General features: G+C 43.7%; 1 protein-coding gene across 5 annotated transcripts in view; it reads right to left on the reverse strand.

Moving 5' to 3' along the window:
* akap6 (A kinase (PRKA) anchor protein 6) overlaps positions 1-21760 on the reverse strand; it is a 711546-nt gene that overhangs the window by 500885 nt on the left and 188901 nt on the right. For all 5 annotated transcript variants that reach the window (XM_038781180.1, XM_038781196.1, XM_038781187.1 and 2 more), the window contains one exon: positions 6457-6708. In XM_038781180.1, the coding sequence (XP_038637108.1) occupies positions 6457-6708 (252 nt within the window). The remainder of the gene's footprint in view (positions 1-6456; positions 6709-21760) is intronic.

Consider the following 21760-nt stretch of genomic DNA (forward strand, 5'->3'; position numbering starts at 1 on the left):
CCACACCATCCCATATCGGGTTAACCTCCCTTTCAGCTACACTTTGGAGCTCAGCGGTGCCTTTTTCAGCACACTCAGTCTATCACTTTTTCCAACACAATTGTGGTCTCTGCCAGAAGCTTCTGGATAGCACGGGCAGCATGGTAGCACAATGGGTAGCACTGTTGCTTCATAGCTCCAGGGCCCCAGGTTCGATTCCAGGCTTGGGTCACTGTCTGTGTGGAGTCTGCATGTTCTCCCCGTGTCTGCGTGGGTTTCCTCCGGGTGCTCCAGTATCTTCCCACAAGCCCCTAAAGACGTGCTGTTAGGTGATTTGGATATTCTGAATTCTCCTTCTGTGTACCCGAATGTGGCAACTCGGGGCTTTTCACAGTAACTTCATTGCAGTATTAATGTGACAATAAAGATTATTATTATTATATTAAGGTTATGGATCCCACAAACTGATCACTGGTCGCACAACATGTCTTTAAGCGTGGTCGCAAACTCAGAGTTCAACAAGCTGGTGAAGCCTGGCTAAGTCAGACCCTTCATGGTCCCCTGCAGCAGAGTTAAACTTATAACGTTGGAGGATAATCGAGGCCTTGAGTTGAAATGTTCTTTAATCAATTTCACTATCTGGCCAAAGTTGGGTGCCTCCATGGACGTGAGGGTCCTAATCAAATTATACATTTAGGGCCCGCATTCTGCTTGTCCTTGCCTGTAATCTTGTTCCCAGTAAAGAAGAGCCAGAAGAGTTCAACCTACTGACTCCATGACTCAACCACTTGGTCAAATGGGTCTGGTTTCCCAATGATATGCATTTCCACACACGGTTTAAATTATTCTGACTCTTGCTGGAGCTTCTCAACTGTTCCTTCTTTCCCCTCGATTCAAGATGACTGTTGGGTGCAATCAAAAACCTTGACCTCATTGCCAATGTGGTGGCTGGAGACAGCCTTCCAATGGCTAACAAAGGGGCTTATTGATGAATGGCAAAGGCAGTGAGATAACAAGCACACTATACATTGGGTTTTTACACTTCAGCTCCCTTGTCCACACTGCCTGGTGTCCTGCTCCCAGGGTCCTGTGCAAACACCCCATTGGCCGGGATTTGCACGATCCCATGCGATTGACCCCGAGCCGATCACGTGGTCCATTGATCCTGTCCCCTTAAAGGGGCCACGCTAGCACATCAGCACATTAACTTGATATCAATAAGAGGGGACATGCATGAAACAAATCGTCACTATATGACCACTTAAAGATGGGCACATCAGACATGCCCAACAAGGCTTCTGAAAAGATGATCCTGTCTTGCTAAGCTGGTTTTATTCTTTTGTATGAAGTCACCAAGGTAGTAGTATGTGGAACATATGGTCAACATTGGCTTCTTAGATTTTCACAAAGCTTCACAAAGGTTAGGTGGATTGGCCATGCTAAATTGCCCTTAGTGACCAAAAAGCTTAGGCGGGGTTATTGGGTTACAGGGATGGGGTGGATGTGGGGGCTTGAGTGGGTTGGTGCAGACTTGATGGGCCGAATGGCCTTCTTCTGCACTGTATGCTCTATGTTTTGACAGGGTACCACTTAAGCGACTTCCTCAGGTACGATTTGCACTAAATGAGAACTGACTGAAAGCACATTGGCAGAAAGGCTGTAATCAAGTGTTTGAACCTAACTGGAGAGCAGTCACCACTGGTGTTCTACAGGGATTGATTCTTTGCTCATTTATGCCCAACACCTTTTACATTGCATCTCATGCATAATCATACGGAAATAGGGCGGGCATATTTTCAAGATACAACACACATCTTGATGAACTGGGACCTTAACTCAATTTAATACAACCAGCTTGCACGATGCTCAGTGATTCAGTAATAGCCAGGTGGGCGTGCAGTTTGTACATTGGTACCTTGGGTGATTGACTGTGTGGAGTTTGCATGTTTTCCCCATGTCTGTGTGAGTTTCCTCCCACAGTCCAACGATGTGCAAGTTAGGTGGATTGGCCATGTCAAAATTGCCCCTTAGTGTCTAAAAATGTTTGGTGGGGTAACTCGATTGTGGGGATGGGGTGGGGGCGTGGGCCTGGGTGGGGTGCTCTTTCAAAGGGTCAGTGCGGACTTTATGAGTAAAGTGGCCTCCTTCTCCACTGTATGGAATCTATGTCTTTCACTGTGAATTCTCTCCTTCAAATTCCAGCATCTCAACAGTACTATCTATCTGCACAACAAAATAGCATAAAATGGTACATGGAGAACATCATCTATTTCCTAGTGAAATGAGTCTCTGCTGATGGCTGACATGCCCAAGTATACTTGATGGATCTTATGGACCCACCTACTTGGACAATGATGGCACTGGATCGACCACCTGATGCACAGGCTGATCCACTTCTATGTTTCTGTTTACATACACCTCTCTGTCTTTAATCTCCCTTCCTTTAAGCTGCCCAAGGACAAAATTAATTCCTTGGAGAATATCTAGCCTCCAAGTTTAGAGTTTAAAAATTGAAAGTTAAATTCTCTGCAATGATTGGAGGCGGAAAAGGAAAGAAACAAAAATAAATCAAACAATAAGGCAGGATTGACAAAACAACGTAATATAAAACATGTGCAAGTGTGATAACCCTCTCGAGAGAAAGAAGGGGGATCGCGGATTGATCTCCCCGTGGGCTTCGCAGAATACGGGTTGCCGTAGTGAATGGATGAAGGCCCGCCCAGCTGGGGCTCTTTACCAGGACCTTTAAATGAAGCTCCCCGACCCGAATTAGCAGTTCCCAATAGTCCTGGGCTGCAAAGTTTGTTCTGTGTGCCGTAGTAGACTTTATTTTCAATTCAAAATTAATCAGTTTGGCCTTTCACTCTGCATCGCCCAGAATCATTACAGCAAGCAACTCACAAAACAAAAACCATAACTCCCAAAACAAGTTCATAAACCCTTAAGAAAATTCACTGCAAAGATCCAGGAATTAAGTTTCTAAACCCACTTGTTTTTATTTTGCTTCGAATGAAGAGAGCATGGGAAAATATTGTTACGGCCCATTTTTGGGCATTGTGATGTGTAAAAAAAAGTCCAGTCCAATTAAGGCAGGTGGAATGCAAACTTCATCTTGTTTCCTTATCTAAATGATTGCAGTATGCACAACCCAGCCTGGAACATGCTGCTGACTGGTTCAACAGTAGGTCTAGCAGTCTCAGTGCCAGCACATATTTAAGCCAGCCTGCGCCTCTTGCAAGCTGCCTGTGTCTCTTAAAGGGCAGCTGTACACATTGTACAGTGGTTGAATAGAAGCTAAAGCACACAAAACGGACCAGCAGAGGAGAGAGGTTTGCTGGCTTCTGATGATGGCACTAGAGGCCTTAGTTCAGGAAGTGGAAAGTAGATGAGATGCAATGTTTCCCAAATAGATGAGGAGGCCCCCAAGACACATCCTGAGAAGAGAATGAGAAAGAGAAGATGCGCTGATGGCCTGGTAACCAATTCCTAAAGTCTGCCCCAAGGACCTGACAGCAGTGCCAAAAGTTCAATGACCTGGCACAGGTGGTGAGATGCTGCCATGAGGGAATACCAGTCGCCCCATGGAGGACAAATCTGCTGCCTTTCTCAGGACGACAAGCATTTATGCTCCCAGCACTAACACCCCACCAGTGCCCATGTTCATAGAATCATAGAATTTACAGTGCAGGAGGCCATTCGGCCCATCGAGTCTGCTTCTGCTCTTGGAAAGAGCACCCCACTTAAGCCCACGGGTCTACCCTATGCCTGTAACCCAGTAACCCAACCCAACCTTTGTGGAAACTAAGGGCAATTTATCATGGCCAACCCATCTAACCTGCACATCTTTGGACTGTGCGAGGAAACCTGAGCACCCGGAGGAAACCCACGCAGACACGGGGCGAACGTGCAGACTCCGCACAGACAGTGACCCAAGCCGGGAATCGAACCTGGGACCCTGGAGCTGTGAAGCAACTGTGCTAACCACTGTGCTACTGCGCTGCCCAGCCTTGTTGTGTGTCTGCCAGCCAACCCAAACTGCTGTAGCCCACAAGGCCCAGAGCTGCTCGAGGTTGTCTTCCAAAGCCACCTGCAATCTCCCCAGTGAAGGTCGGCAGCCTTCCATCAGCGATGTGGCATCCACTGTGGTAACAATATGCAGGGACACTGGGACAGACAATGACACCTGTCAGACAGGCACTGTGATATGAGGATGACACCTTAAGAGAACCAGAGACTCAGTATCCAGTCACAGACAGTTTGTCTGAAGTGAAGGGGACCTGGATGGCTCCTCTCTCAATCCTCATATTCCTCTTTTTTTCTCCTCTTCCTTTTGCACCTACTCTTTGCACTTTCTTAAAATGCTGCTGATGTTCCATTCCAAGCCGAAGTGGGAATGCAATTATAGTCCCCATTACTGAAGCAGGTTCCCTCCTGACATGCCCCTACGGCAACTCCTCAGGACCCAGCACTGTTCATCTGAAAATTCAGAAAACAAGCAATGCTCCTCCAAAAAGAGAACACAATGTTTGCAGTAACTTTGCACCAGTGAGTCTAACTCACTTCACCTGGAAATTTGATTCTAGTGTAGTGGGTAGGCTCCTTGGTGCAGCTGGACCCATGGTCAGCTCGGAGTGATGAATAGAGGGTGCTAACTGGGCCTTCATGGTGCAAAATGGCACATCATGCATCAAATCAGTGTTGGAGGCTGTTTGACACCATGATCCTCCCTCTCTGCATGTTTACGGTCGTGGCAGTGCCCTGTCCATCAGGGTAGGCTGCACTGCAAGTGACTGGAAGTGTCCCGGACAACCTTTTTCTGGATTGGAGCTTCTGCAGCGCCAACACCAGCCGGAAGGAGCCCAGTCGCTACTCCTCTGGGTGAACAGTTTCCAAGAATCAAGGTGAAGATTGGAAAATTGTAGAGCTTGAAGCACAATAAGGACTGGCTGGTGACAGTAATGCAAACCCATCAGAAACTCCGTCACATGGCATTACATCATTTCACCTAAAGCATGAGAACTGAAGATGGAGGCGAGGAAAGATTTGGCAAGCTCATCTGAATTTCTGAGTTGATGTGGCTAGGCTGGTTCATAAATTGTTTTGGGTTATTTGAGGTGGACTTTAAAGTTTCCAGAAGACATTGGGGGTCACTTTCACCTCCCCTACCTGGGCTGTTGAGGAGTCAAGCAGATAAGCCACGAGTGGCAGAATCCATTTGATTTTCACCCCATTAAAATAAATGAAGTAGAAAATCACCCAAGTGTTTTTTTTTTGTTTTTAAATTGAAATGTAAGTTTGTGCAAGGAAAAGGATTTATATGTTATTTAAAGTTGAATTGTCTTTCTTGCTTGAGGAGGAGAACATCTAAACAGGTAAATATTGTGGTGATTGTAGATCTGAGTAGATGCAATACAACTGAGCAAGCACTAGAGGGAGCACGGGAGAGCTATAAATGTGTTGTTCCTCGTGTCTTAATAAAGCTCGTAGTCTCAAAGGTGGAGAAGATGCTTTATTGTGAATTTGTTCTCTCTTCAGAGCTTAACTTATGGCTACCTCAAATGCTGCCTGCTTGTGTCTGTGTCCTGCTACGAGTTCTGCCTTCCGTGAAGTGTGTCCTCACTTCCTGTCCCTGTGTATTTTATAGCTCTCCTGTGCTCCCTCTAGTGCAGGGGTGGGCAAACCTTTCTGTGCAAGGGCCACATTCAGAAATTCACAATTTTAAAGGGCCGCATAGTATATTAAGTAAAATAATTAATATTTAAAATAGCCAAAATAAAAGGTTTTTAAAGAAAAAAAAGCAATTAATTTTTATTAATTAATATTTTAAAGTAGAAACTTTACATGAATCACATTTATTTGAAAAACAAAGTAACTCAGTTTAAAGAAAAAAAAGCAATTAATTTTTATTAATTAATATTTTAAAGTAGAAACTTCACATGAAATACATGTTGTGCCGAGCAATGATCACCCTACTCAAGTCAACGTATCCATCCTATGCCAGTAACCCAACAGCCTCCCCCATTAACCTTATTTTTTTTTATGACTTGATCTTGGTGGGCCGCATAAAGACCTTTGGCGGGCCGTAGTTTGCCCACCCCTGCTCTAGTGCTTGCTCAGTTGTATTGCATCTACTCAGATCTACAATCACCACAAATATCATTTCCAACCCAATGGCATGACAAATAAGTAGTGCAATGGTATTTACATGATGCATTGACTTGTGGTGAGGATTAAGTCACCACATCTGCTCAAATTTTTGGGTTGTGAATACCAAACCCTTTCTTATGAGCTCTGTGTCAAATATAGTCATTATGCCCAAATCCCTTAGTCGCAAAATAAAATCCAGTACCATCCACAATAAAACTTTGTGTGTTAAACCAACTCCAAGGTGGATTAGGTAACTTAAATCTGCTCCTCTGTAAAAAACCTTCCAATCAAATTCAAACGAGTGCGCAGTAAGAGCCTGTAATTTCTTACCTCTTTTCGGTCCTCACTAAAAGCCTGAAGAATGTCAGTCTGCCTTGTGTAGTTTCCGTTTGAATCCTGAAGACCCTGTAGGATTCTCTCACGAAGCACAAGAACCGATACGCGTAGCTGATGCCACAAAAGCTGAACTGTATGGATGTCCACCAGGATATTGACAGAGTAGGAGAGAAGCTTCAGTGAAATTTCAGTCTCGAGCAGGGCATGGATCAGCTCCACATGATCGGAAATATCTTCACAAATATCCTGCAGGGAGAGAAAGAAGATACTTACAGAATCACCCACAATGCTGGGACCCTACTCATTTTCTCATACGTCTTTCTCTTCGGGGTACTCCTGTGTGATTACTGTGAGGAAAAGACTATCACAAATCTTTGATTTGCATTGTCGAGCAACTCAATGTTTGTTCCCGGGTCTGCTTCTCAGAATTAAAAAATAAATAAATTTAAGGAACGGGAAGGAATTAATTTATCTTTAGACTTTGTATTTCAGGGTTCACAAAATAGAGAACCAGTTTTCTATCCATGCATGAAAGTCTATGGGTAGAGTTTGCAGGCCCTGCCAGCTATCATATTGAAATTTAATAGCATTGTTTCAGTGTTAATATTTTTTAAAGAAAACTTTTTTTTTGCTGGAAGTATATGCAGCTGATGTGAACCACTTAACTGGCAAACTTGGCTTAGAAAACCTGGTAGAATTATTGATCTTCAGGTGATGAAGATACATGAAAATCTAAGTGCTTCAAGGAGATTGATCAAATTTTCACAATTACACAAGCACAGAGAACTCAAATTGTAATCAATTTGATTGTTTTTAAACGAAAAACGCTGAGATCACTTGTCAGGAAGCTTTTGCATTAGATACAACAACAGATTGACAAGCTAAGTACCTTGCACTTAAGATTCATTAATTTTCCACCATTTTTGCATAATTTCCATGTTTATGCTGAGCATGAGCTTATTTCCACCACACCTGAAGAATTTAATGTAACTCCTCAAAACAGCAACATCGCCTTTATGGTACCATCCAGTGCAATCCACATTTCATACATCTTAAATTTAGCTGCAACCTTCCATTTACAACACGAAAATATATTTTTCTCCCTTACCTCAAAGTCCTTGTCCTTGTAAATTCAGACTTTAATTCTATAACCCAATTAACATGGATTCCAGCAACACAACAATGAAAGTGGTTATTTTTCTTCAAATTATTTCTTCAACCTCATTCTCCCCCCTCCCTCACTGCTACTTCCCTGATTAGAGTTCAATGATTCCCATCTGCCTTCACCTGGAATCTTAGATAGCTAACACCACATTCTAACACCCCCACCAGGTATTTATTTTTGCAAAATATCCACAAAATCTCTAAAAGAACATTACAAAACGTTTCAAAATGGTCATTACAGAAAGTGCATTCAAATTCTCCACATGGATCATGTTGCATTCTGAAATGCTTCAATACAATTGTGATGATTGTAATATTTACTTTATACATTCCATGAGTCATACAGCCGGAGGGGTTCCACGCAATTGTCAGCCCTTCAATCCACTATGGCTGAAAGGTCTTAGACAGTGAGGCAACTCTTCAAGCAGGAAAACCAACAGATTTTGGACAGACCAAAGTGCATCTTTCACCAAGGTGATGTTCCTCCAGCTGCAAGTCATATTTGTCTCGGTGTGTGTTCCTGGGATCAGCCTGTCGAACACAGAACCTAAGTCACAGAACTGCACGGGATGAACTTCAACAAAAAAGCTGCATCTCTTTCCAGGCCTTCCTTGCAAAGGCACATTCCAAAAGGAACTATTTCTTCCATGCCACAGCCACTTGGAGGGCAAAGTGCAAGAGGGGGTGAGACTCCGGGCATGTAGATCTGATGGGAAGGGCCTCTTTCACCAAGCCATGTCTTGGTGCTTGTTTGAAGTTCTGGCAATGACAAATGACTTTGACAGTTTACAAAAGGAATCATCTGATAGGATCCACCATCTCCTTTTCTCACAGGGCTTCAAGGGTGTTATGCGCAGACCACTGCCTGGTGGATTAGTGGTCAAATGTATTTCTTTGCATAAACTTTTCCATGAGGGACAGGTGGTACCCACACAGTCCAACTGAATGGGGCGTTCTGTGACATTGCGGCCAGACCATCCTCTGGAGGACAGTTGAACCTCAGCACATAGTGATGCTTCTCCCCACAGCTTGATGCAGCCACAGAAAAAATGGCCATCAGGATGAGGGTGATATTGGCTATGTTATATTTCCCCTTTATTTAGATGTTTTTACATCGTGTCTCTTTGAACATGGTCCATTTTTGACCTCCAGATGAAGCAGAAGGTAGCTCAGGTGATCGCCACAGTGCAGGAGTGAGGAATAGGCCAGACCTGCGCCACATACAACAACATGGAGAGTGCCTCACACCTAACGACTAAGTTCTTATCCACAATGGAGAGGCAGCTTTGTTCCCATATGACCAGTTTTTGTTTTTACCATAGCTACTCACTCCTTCTAGTTTCTAGCGCATTCCCTGGTCTTTCCAAACCATACAGAAGATAGAACATAGAACTGTACAGTACAGTAAAGACCCTTCGGCCCACGATGTTGTGCCGAACTAATCTGAAACTAAGATCAGATCAACCAACTACCAATCATTCTAATGCACTCCCGGGCAGCACGGTGGCCTAGTGGTTAGCACAACCGCCTCACGGCGCTGAGGTCCCAGGTTCGATCCCGGCTCTGGGTCACTGTCCGTGTGGAGTTTGCACATTCTCCCCGTGTCTGCGTGGGTTTCGCCCCCACAACCCAAAAATGTGCAGAGTAGGTGGATTGGCCACGCTAAATTGCCCCTTAATTGGAAAAAATAATTGGGTAATCTAAAATTTAAAAAAAAAAAATTCTAATGCACTCCATATGTCTATCCAATGACCGCTTGAAAGTTCCTAAAGTGTCCGACTCCACTACCATAGCTGGGAGTGCGTTCCACACCCCAACCACTCTCTGAGTGAAGAACCTACCTCGGACGTCCCTCCAATATCTTCCACCATGAACCTTATAGTTATGCCACCTTGTAACAGCTCCAGCCACCCGAGGAAAAAGTCACTGAACATCCACTCTATCTACCCCTCTCATCATCTTATACACCTCAATTAAGTCACCTCTCATCCTCCTTCGCTCCAATGAGAAAAGCTCTAGCTCCCCCAACTTTTCCTCACAAGACCTACCCTCCAATCCAGGCAGCATCCTGGTAAATCTCCTTTGCACCCTTTCCAATGCTTCCACATCCTTCCTATAATGAGGTGAGCAGAACTGCACCCAATACTCCAAATGCTGTCTAACCAACGTCTTGTACAATTGCAGCATAACCTCACAGCTCTTAAACTCAATCCCCCTGTTAATAAATGCTAGGGGCAGCACGGTAGCATTGTGGATAGCACAATCGCTTCACAGCTCCAGGGTCCCAGGTTCGATTCCGGCTTGGGTCACTGTCTGTGCGGAGTCTGCACATCCTCCCCGTGTGTGCGTGGGCTTCCCCCTGGTACTCCGGTTTCCTCCCACAGTCCAAAGATGTGCAGGTTAGGTGGATTGGCCATGATAAAAATTGCCCTTAGTGTCCAAAATTGCCTTTAGTGTTGGGTGGGGTTATTGGGTTATGGGAATAGGGTGGAGGTGTTGACCTTGGATGCTCTTTCCAAGAGCCGGTGCAGAATCGATGGGCCGAATGGCCACCTTCTGCACTGTAAAAAAAATTCTATGTAACACACTATAGGCTTTCTTCACGGCTCTATCCACTTGGGTGGCAACTTTCAGAGATCCATGGACATGAACTCCGAGATCTCTCTGCTCCTCCACATTCGTCAGAACCCTGCCGTTAACCCTGTAATCCGCATTCAAATTCGTCCTAACAAAATGAATTACCTCACACTTATCAGGGTTAAACTCCATCTGCCACTTTTCAGCCCAGCTCTGCATCCTATCAATGTCTCTTTGCAGCCTACAGCAGCCCTCCACATTATCCACTACTCTACCAATCTTGGTGTCATCAGCAAATTTACTAACCCAGCCTTCAACTCTATCATCCAAGTCATTGATAAAAATCACAAGTAGCAGAGGTCCCAGCACTGATCCCTGTGGTACACCGCTGGTGACTGGGCTCCAGGATGAAAATGTACCATCTGCCACCACCCTCTGTCTTCTATGTGATAGCCGGTTACTGATCCAATCGGCCAAATTTCCCTCTATGCCATGCCTCCTTACTTTTTGCATGAGCCGAACATGGAGCAGCTTATCAAACGCCTTACTAAAATCCATGTATACGACATCAACTGCTCTACCTTCATCTATGTACTTAGTTACCTCCTCAAATAATACAATCAAACTTGTGAGGCAAGACTTATCCCTCACAAATCTGTGCTGACTATCCTGGATTAAGCTGTATCTTTCCAATGATCATAAATCCTATCCCTCAGGGCCCTTTCCAATAATTTACCTATGACCGATGTGAGACTAACTGGCCTATAATTCCCAGGGTTATACCTATTCCCTTTCTTGAACAAGGGGGGCAACATTCGCCTCTCTCCAGTCTTTTGGCACTATTCCTGTAGACAGTGAGGACATAAAGATCAAGGCCAAAGGCTCTGCAATCTCATCCCTCATCTCCCAAAGAATCCTAGGATATATCCCATCAGGCCCAGGGGACTTATCTATCCTCAGGCTTCTCAAAATTTTTAACACATCTTCCTTCCGAATATCTACCTCCTCCAGCCTACCTGCCTGTATTACACTATCCTCCTCAACAACATGGCCCATCTCCTTTGTGAACACTGAAGAAAAGTATACATTTAGGGCCTCGCCTATATCTCAGACACCATGCACACGTTCCCAATGCTCTCGTTGACCGGCCCTAACTTCACCTTGGTCATTCTTTAATTCCTCACATAAGTGTAAAAATCCTTGGGGTTTTCCTTGATCCTACCCGCCAAGGACTTCTCATGCCCCCTCCTAGCTCTCCTAAGCCCTTTCTTGAGATCCTTCCTCGCTATCTTGTATCCCTCAAGTGCCCTAACTGAACCTTATTTTCTCATCCTTACATAAGTTCCCTTCTTCCTCTTGACAAGATATTTAACCTCTTTTGTGAACCATGGTTCCCTCACTTGACCATTTCCTCCCTGCCTGACAGGGACATACATATCAAGGACACGCAGTATTTGCTCCTTGAACATGCTCCACATCTCAACTGTGCCTATCCCTGACAGTTCCTGTTTCTATCTTATGCTCCCCAATTCTTGCCGAATTGCATCATAATTACCCTTCCCCCAGTTATAAATCTTGCCCTGCCGTATGTTCCCATCCCTCTCCATTGCTATAGTGAAAGTCACCGAATTGTGGTCACCATCTCCAAAGTGCTTTCCCACAACCAAATCTAACACTTGGACCGGTTCATTACCCAGTACCAAATCCACATACTGTGTGAGGAAACCCTCCTGCACACACTGGATAAAAACAGCCCCATCCAAACTATTCGAATTATAGTGGTTTCAATCAATATTTGGAAAGTTAACGTCACCCATGACAACTACCCTGTGACTGGGGCAGCAAGATAGCATAGGGGTTAGCACAATTGCTTCACAGCTCCAGGGTCCCAAGTTCGATTCCCGGCTTGGGTCACCGTCTGTGCGGAGTCTACACATTCTCCCCATGTGTGCATGGGTTTCTGCCGGGTGTTCCGGTTTCCTCCCACAGTCCAAAGATGTGCAGGTTAGGTGGATTGGCCACGATAAATTGTCCCTTAGTGTCCAAAATTGCCCTTAGTGTTGGGTGGGGTTACTGGGTTATGGGATAGGGTGGAGGTGTTGACCTTGGGTAGGATGCTCTTTCCAAGAGCCGGTGCAGACTCGATGGGCCGAATGGCATCCTTCTGCACTGTAAATTCTATGATTCTATGATACCGCACCTATCCAAAATCTGCATTGCTATCTTTTCCTCCACATCTGTTACTGTTTGGAGGCCTATAGAAAACGCCTAACAAAGTGACCGCTCCTTTCCTATTTCTAACTTCAGCCCACACTACCTCAGTAGACAGATCCTCCTCAAACTGCCTTTCTGCAGCCATTATACAATCCTTGATTAACAATGCTACTCCTCCACCTCTTTTACCACCTTCCCTAATCTTACTGAAACATCTAAACATCATATCCCCAGCACCTTCAGGCAGTCTGACTTGACAGTGAAGGGGACAAAAGATTGGTTCACCAGTTCCCAAAAAAACCTGGCCTTAATCTTGCCACAGTTCACCTTGGCTTCCGAGGCCAGTTCAAACTGGTCACAGGTGCTCATCAGTCTGCCCATCAAAAACAGATCGAGCAGAAGATGGTGACATTGTTCATGTACGGGAATCATTGACCCAAGTGCCTTTACTGCCTGGGATATTCACTCCTCATGGCCAAACCCGTCCTGATGGTCTCAGCAAAAGATTTGGTGCAACATTTGATTGATTTTGAAGTTGTTATATATTATATTACATTTCATATTTATGGAAGTGATGTTATTAAAAACCCTGGTTTAAACTACATACATGCAGTGTGTTTACTAAAGCTGTAATTAGGGAGTCGTAAAAGGCAAGGGAATTATTGATTTTAACCATTTACTTGTATACAGAGAGGTGGCTAATGGAGCATTATATTTTGGGTAGTTCCTTGGAGTGGATAATTTATGGGGGATTTTTTAGTCCTAGCTAAGCCAGCCATGGAACATCGTGGGATACAGATTATGTAATTAATGAGAGGAGCCAGGACTGTAGTTTTGCAGTCAGTTATAAGATTTGAAGTTGAACATTAGTTTTGCCAAATGCTGTTAGGTCAGCAGTTTGCTACAGGATAGGAGTCTGGCAAGACAGAAGTGTACTGGATTTGCTCTTGAAAGGGTCCCTCTCTCGAAAAGTATCTACACAGATAAGCAAGTAACCTGCTTTGGAAACTTTATTTATAAGTGGCATTTGAGCATAATTGGAGTCAGTCGCAGGTTAGATAGTAAGTTCAAGTTTTCCCTTTTATTTAAGAAATGATTCACTGATAATTATCAAGCTATTTCTTTGATATTAACTGGGGCTGTTTAGCACAGGGCTTAATCGCTGGCTTTGAAAGCAGACCAAGCAGGCCAGCAGCACAGTTCGATTCCCGTAACAGCCTCCCCGAATAGGCGCCGGAATGTGGCGACTAAGGGCTTTTCACAGTAACTTCATTTGAAGTCTACTCGTGACAATAAGCGATTTTCATTTCATTTTCATGTGATTTAAATTAAAGTTTGTTTTAACATTAAAAATTCTTATTAGTCAGTCTCATCACTCCTGGGGTGAAGTATCCTTTCCTCGCAGTTTTATAAATTGAAAGATTGTTTGGTGTTCTCTTCCGGTATACTAAAAAAAGCTGGGGTCTGGTCCGGTATCCTAACACACATAGAGATAGCATAGAGAGACGACAGCACTGCCTAACTCCAGATTCGACTGACAAGTTTTCCAGTTCCCACCCATTGATTGAAACTGCAGTACTGGTGTTTATATCGACCAGTTGGACCCAATTGCTGATTCCCTCCTCAAACCCCATTTTGAAGAACACATCCATCACGTAGATGGGCAATATTCTGTCAAAGGCCGTCTCCTGGTCCAGGCTGATGAGGCGAGCGTCCAGCACCCTGTCCTGTGCATAGGCAGTCATAACACAGAGGAGCGCAAGGCCATCAGAGATCTGCCTGCTGAGTACAGTGTAGGTTTGATCAGGGTGGATCGCCAACTCCAGGACAGACATGACCCAATTGGCGATGACCTTGGACAGAATTTTATAGTTCACATTCAATAGTGAAATAGGGTGCAAATTTCTAATTTCCTCCCTTTCCCACTTCCAATTGTGGATTGTGTCTTTTTTCAAGGATTCTGACATAAGAACATAAGAACATAAGAACTAGGAGCAGGAGTAGGCCATCTGGCCCCTCGAGCCTGCTCCGCCATTCTATTAGATCATGGCTGATCTTTTGTGGACTCAGCTCCACTTTCCGGCCCGAACACCATAACCCTTAATCCCTTTATTCTTCAAAAAACTATCTATCTTTACCTTAAAAATATGTAATGAAGGAGCCTCAACTGCTTCACTGGGCAAGGAATTCCATAGATTCACAACCCTTTGGGTGAAGAAGTTCCTCCTAAACTCAGTCCTAAATCTACTTCCCCTTATTTTGAGGCTATGCCCCCTAGTTCTGCTGTCACCCGCCAGTGAAACAACCTGCCCGCATCTATCCTATCTATTCCCTTCATAATTTTAAATGTTTCTATAAGATCCCCCCTCATCCTTCTAAATTCCAACGAGTACAGTCCCAGTCTACTCAACCTCTCCTCATAATCCAACCCCTTCAGCTCTGGGATTAACCTAGTGAATCTCCTCTGCACACCCTCCAGTGCCAGTATGTCCTTTCTCAAGTAAGGAGACCAAAACTGAACACAATACTCCAGGTGTGGCCGCACTAACACCTTATACAATTGCAACATAACCTCCCTAGTCTTAAACTCCATCCCTCTAGCAATGAAGGACAAAATTCCATTTGCCTTCTTAATCACCTGTTGCACTTGTAAACCAACCTTCTGTGACTCATGCACTAGCACACCCAAGTCTCTCTGAACAGCGGCATGCTTTAATATTTTATCGTTTAAATAATAATCCCGTTTGCTGTTATTCCTACCAAAATGGATAACCTCACATTTGTCAACATTGTATTCCATCTGCCAGACCCGAGCCCATTCACTTAACCTATCCAAATCCCTCTGCAGACTTCCAGTATCCTCTGCACTTTTCGCTTTACCACTCATCTTAGTGTCATCTGCAAACTTGGACACATTGCCCTTGGTCCCCAACTCCAAATCATCAATGTAAATTGTGAACAATTGTGGGCCCAACACGGATCCCTGAGGGACACCACTAGCTACAGATTGCCAACCAGAGAAACACCCATTTATCCCAACTCTTTGCTTTCTATTAACATGCTGCCAACCAGAAGCATACTCTCATACTCTTCCAGCTCCAAGTACCACAGAGCCAAATACAACTCAGCCAGGAAGCCATCGCTCACTGGAGTTTTTCTCTTCTAGGAGGACCCAAGGGCCTGAGTTACTTCATCCAGAGTTAGCAGTTTGTCGACACTCCCCTGTGCACTATCAACTAAGTCCCCCGTGATAGACAGGAAGGACGGGGAGGCCATGCTGTTTATGGGCTTCACCTCATACAATCCAGCATAAAAAGATTGCTGGCTTTACTGAGCCATTTACTGAGCCTTCAGGCTGCTGATCACAGAGTTCTCGCTGTGTATCTTTTGGAAGAAGAAACATAAGCATGCCTCATCCTGCTCCATGGAGCAGACTCTGGGCTGGATGATGATCTTGGGAGGCCTCTGAGGCAAAGAGTAAAGCTTTCTGGCTCTTCAACTTTTGGAGATCCTCCTTGGCATCAACCCCCATCGACTGCAGCAGGAGCAGATTCTGCATATTTTTCTGGAGTCAGACAATTTCTTTTTGTTCCTTTCTAGCCTTCCGAATACCCTCTAGATATTTGCCTTGGTACCTTCTCACCAGTACTTTGGGGACTCAAAAAGAGGTTTCATGGTTCCACAATCTTTGTAACCCCTTTGGGTTCCCCCATGTTTACTGCGGTCAACAGTTTCACGTTCAGCTTCCACGTCCCCCTGCCAAACCCCGGTCTTCTTGTAAGCAACAGTGATCCAGTAGGAGACAATGATCAGAGAAAATCCCTGGCTTGATGTCAGTGGATCCAACTGTGACTATTCGGGACACAATTATACAGATGGAATCATTTGGCCGCACACAGATGTGTTGATATTGCAGAATTGCTGAAGGTGTTGTGCAGCTCGACATCTTTTACTGTTTCCATCAAGAGTCTAGATGTGGCTTCCAGTCTGCTGTTGGCCATGCAGGGACGTCCAACTGCATCAATGGTGCAGTTGAAGTCACTGCCCAGAATGACCGGCCTGGATGTCTCCAGCAGCATTGGAAGTTGCTGAAGGATGGCCAACCACTTAATGCTTTGAGTCAGGGCGTACCCGTTAATGAACCGGAGCGTCACGTCACCCTACACTCCCAGTTATGCCTACTATACTGGATGTAACCACTTGGAAAAACCACCCTGTGTTTCCCATGAACTGAGCCCTGCATTTTTTATTCTCTGCCATATTTAGGTTAATGTAGCTGTGTCTAGTGTAGAGAGCATTATGTATTTATCACATGTACTATGTTTTTCATGTATACAACGATCTGCCTGGAATGTACGCAGAACAATACTTTTCACTGTACCTAGTACATGTGACAAATCTAAATCTAAAGAAGGAGAAAGAACTTGCATTTACATCTTGTCTTCCATAACCTCACAGCATTCCAAAATAATTCACACATGTAAATATGTTTAAAGTGTAGGCACATGTTGTAATGTCGGAAACCATTCCAACCATTTTGTGCCCACAAGGTCCCACAAACAGCAATGTGATAAATGATCAGATCATTTAGTTTTTTTTTTATAGTGATATCGTTGAGAGATAACTGTTGGCCAGGACACTGGAAGAATTTCATGATTATCTTTGTGTATTGCCATGGAGTCTTTTACATCTGCCAGAGAAAACAAATGTCACCTTGGTTTCATGTTTAATCTGAAAAAAGGCACCCGCCTCTTCTCGCTCCCTCAATGCTGCAATGAAGCCCCAGCCGAGATTATGGGGAGGATTTTCCGGCTGTTCTTGCCAGCGGGATATTCCGGTCCCGCACATCGCGAACACCCGCCTCGGGTTTCCCGGCGGCAGGGTATGGATTTAATGGGAAATCCCATTGACTGTGGCGGGACCAGAAGCTCCCATCTTCAGCCAATGGTGGGCTGCCAAGAAACATATTATTACTGAGAGCAGGCCAGTTTACACTGCTCAGCATGGCTAGCAACACGCAAGACCATAGAACTCATATGTCCAACAAGTCCAAATGCACAATCCGCTATCCACAAAGTGAAAGTACCCAACATATTTACATTTATATTACTAAAAGTCTTCAACAAAACGTGTCGGTACTTACCCAACAATGTTTACCTTTTACTGATGTACTGCAGAAAGATGAGCGTTTAGTTAGAATTTAGAATTTAGAACAGTACAGCACAGAACAGGCCCTTCGGCCCTCGATGTTGTGCCGAGCAATGATCACCCCACTCAAACTCACGTATCCACCCTATACCCGTAACCCAACAACTCCCCCTTAACCTTACTTTTTAGGACACTACGGGCAATTTAGCATGGCCAATCCATCTAACCCGCACATCTTTGGACTGTGGGAGGAAACCGGAGCACCCGGAGGAAACCCACGCACACACGGGGAGGACGTGCAGACTCCGGACAGACAGTGACCCAGCCGGGAACCGAACCTGGGACCCTGGAGCTGTGAAGCATTGATGCTAACCACTATGCTACCATGCTGCCCTTAGCATGTGTATTTATGTGCTAAACGCACTAGCAACAACTTCCCAGGTTATCCAAGGTCATAAATACTCCCATTCATCACCTTAGCAACAGAGTTTGTTCAGCTCTACAGTGTTGCAGTGGTTTTATATATCATAAGCTGCAAAACCACTTTAAAAAGACAGCGTATGCCTGTAGCCATTCTGAATTCACAGAATTCAATTCTGTGAATTTTCCAACGCACCAAGAAGTTTCCCTCTGACAGTAATACAAAGATACACACCCTCATACTTGACCCCCTTATGCACATCAATATCAAAGTAAGCAACAAAGAAGCAAAATCAATAAGGGAATACAATCAGAAATTACTTAATAAGTATCAGCCTCCTGCATTTTACGTAGAGAAAGTTGTTAAATTGTGAATGTCATGAACTTTGTTTTAGCACTGAATCCAGTAATTGAAAGAGCTGGGCTCCGATCACAATTTAATATCTGAAAATGTTTCTTTTACAAACACTTTTGAACAAAGAGTTCACAAAAACATCGTACAAGATGACCTCAACATACTTTGCTTTAGAGATAAGGCATGTGTGAAATATTCCACTCAAAATAATAAGCACATGCACACTCGATATAAACATTTTATTTTTGCTGCAGGCAAATCCTAAAGTATTCTACTGAAAGTATTCTATTAGTCGCTCTTTCCATTAGTAAACCTCTTTCAATAGATAATTCAGTTGGTTTGTTTCACTTCACTGTTTTATCATTTGAAGTCCTTCAGCACCAAAGTGGCAAATTTAACCCTGAGAATCACAAGTGTTCATAGCAACTGGAAACACTCGTGACAACTTTCACTCTTCAATAAAGTTTGCTACTAACCAACTAGTTTCATTTGACAAGCAAGAACTAGGAGCAAGAGCTTTTTAAAAGACTATGCTAATTCTATTTATCCTCTGCACTTAACATTTTTGCGCTTGAAAATTAAATAAAAGTTGTAATTGATCTAATAATATTTTCCAGTTAAAATGATTCTAAGTACCTTTCCTTCACGGTAAAAGTTGGGCACATTTTACTGTTGGATTTGCAGCTCATGAATGCATTTTGTCAAAGTTTCTGTTTTTAATTTTAGTAAGAAAATTATTTGTCAATGATCTGGGGCTCCAGCTACACAGTGATCTCGTGCTCTGTCCGGAACTGCCCCCTTCACAGGGGTAAGAATGCCAGTTGAGTTCACAAACACACAGCTGTTGTCGAGCATCAATTAAACTATGTGCAGTCAGGACACAAGCTAACCAGACATCCCTAAAATAACTGCAGTAGATCACCATGGTTTTACAAAGCACACATCAACCTGCTAAATGCTTGCTCGAGCTTTGCAATGGCAATGATACCATACGACACAAGGAAAGAATACATTATTAAAATTTACAGGAAAATAGCAACCGATAGATTATTTGCTCTATAATTATCTGATCAGCAGCCTCTTTAACTCTTTGACCTTGGCAGTAGACAGCTTTCTATTAGGCAGGTTAAATGTACTGCAGCCATATATCCACACTTGCATTCGATGATCACAGACAACACCATACATATGGTTTAAATTGAATTCAAATGATAAGTGCAGAAGTATCTTTGTATTGTTATTCAAGATTGCGAATCAAATAAATTCTAGAAGTCTTGAACTTGTGGATATCCCAGTCTCCTTTTATAAATTCATTGTATAAACATTGTGCTTCCACCTGAACAATATCTGACAGGTCTGAGCTGAAAGTTGGAAAATTGAAAGTTACTTGGTATACTGTGTTGAAATTGTATGGCATTGCACTTGCATGAACTATGCAAGATATGACCAGCAATATTTTAGCTTTGGTATATTGGTAATAGTGCAAGCTATAAACAAAATACCATTCTTTTATTCCACTGTCTATGACCCCTGCCACAAACTCCATTTACTAGCCACTGACTCTATCCCTCTTCCTGGTCATGATCGGAGGTTGAACCAGGCTCTTTGCAACCATGACATCTTATTTCACCCTGACCTTTCGATCCCATAGTCTTTCCATCACCGAAACCTGCTACTTCCAGTTCAGTAACATCGGCCATTTCCACAGCTGCCCAGGGCACCTGCAGCTGCAGACCTCATTCATGCCGTTGTTATCTCTACTATGCTGATGCTTTCCAGGCCAACCTTCTAAAGACTGACTTCAGCTCATGCAAAATCACTGCTGCCTATATCCAAACTTGCAATAAGTCCCATTCTTCCATCAAGCCAGTGCTTCCAGACCTACATTGGCTCAAAGCATGGCAATGCCTCAATTTAAAAAAACCTCAGGTGCATAATTTGGAACAGTAGCACACATATTTGAGAGCTACAAGTGTCTTTAGAGATCCAAATGGTGTCTGCCAAATGCATATTTCAGGTGGAAGTTGCGTTGGATAGATAGCTGTACACAGTGAATGACCATTGAAAGAGTGTAAAGTAGGCAGATCATGAAGTAAATCTGTGTGTAACGTGTAATGCTGATTTTACGCTGCTATATTAGAGCTGAACACTCCAGCTAATGCATTCTGTTAACCTTGCATAGGTATACACAAGCTCAGCAGCAGGAAATACATCCCACCAGTAAAGGGATCATCAACTACTTTCAGGTTAGTTACTGATTGATTTCTACTGTTTTTTTCTGCAAGAGGATAACGAAGGGTAGGGTCTATCAGAGATGTATAAGGTAACATGCATAAGATGTGATGTTGAATGAGTATTTTATCCCTGCCTTCACAAAGAGGGATGATGCAGGTATTCTAGTTAAAGAGGAGGATTGTGATATATTAGTAACGATAAGCATGATGAGACTTGAAGGTGGATAAATCACCACGGTCAGGTGGGTTGTATCCTCAGCTGTTAAAAGAAGCCAGGGAAGAAATAGCGAATCCTCTGAGGATCATTTTCCAATCCTCACTAGGTACAGGTGAGGTACCAGATGATTGGAGGTCTTGTGAACATTGTATCATAATTCTAAAATAATGCGAGGAATAGGCCAAATAATTCTAGGTTAGTTGGTCTGACTTTAGTGGTGGGAACAGTGTTAGAATCAGTTCTGAGAAATACGATAACTGTCACTCACAAAGGAACAGATTAATCAGGAATAGTCAGCACGGTTTTATTAGGGAATCATGGAACCATAGAATCCTTACAGTGCAGAAGGAGGCCATTTGGCCTATAAAATCATAGAATGTTGTGTCTCACTAATTTAATCAACTCTTTTGAGGAATTAACAAGGAGGATTGATGAGGGTAGTGCAGTGGTTGTTGTCTACATGGATTTTAATAAGGAATTTGACAAGCTCCAATATGACAGACTGATCAGAAAAGTAAAAACCCATGGGATACAGGTGAATGTGTGGGATTCAAAATTGGCTCAGTGACAGGAAACAAAGGCCGACGGATGTTTTTACAAATGGAAAGGAGTTTCCAGTGGTGTTCCACGGGGTATAGTGTTGGGGCCCTGATGCACTATCAATTACGACGAGACGAGAGTAGAGTGTAATCGAGGCTTTATTACGCAGGAAACATGCTGGAGCCTAAAACCTGTTTGTGTCTGTGAAAGGAGGGGTGACAGCAAATCCACACTGAGCCGGAATTCCCTGATCTCCTGGAGTGGCTTTTCCGGTTTCTCTACCACAAAGCCAGATTTTCAAAAAGGTGGTCCATTGTCCTGCATTTGCAGAGTTGTACCATGTTGTTCCAGTGTTGTTTTTGTCATGCTTGTTGTTGACGTTGGTGCCTTTGCTACACTTCTTGTTGTTGTCTTTGTTGGTGTTTTCCT

Source organism: Scyliorhinus canicula, chromosome 2 (assembly GCF_902713615.1).
Source record: "Scyliorhinus canicula chromosome 2, sScyCan1.1, whole genome shotgun sequence".
In the NCBI taxonomy this organism is placed as follows: Eukaryota; Metazoa; Chordata; class Chondrichthyes; order Carcharhiniformes; family Scyliorhinidae; genus Scyliorhinus; species Scyliorhinus canicula.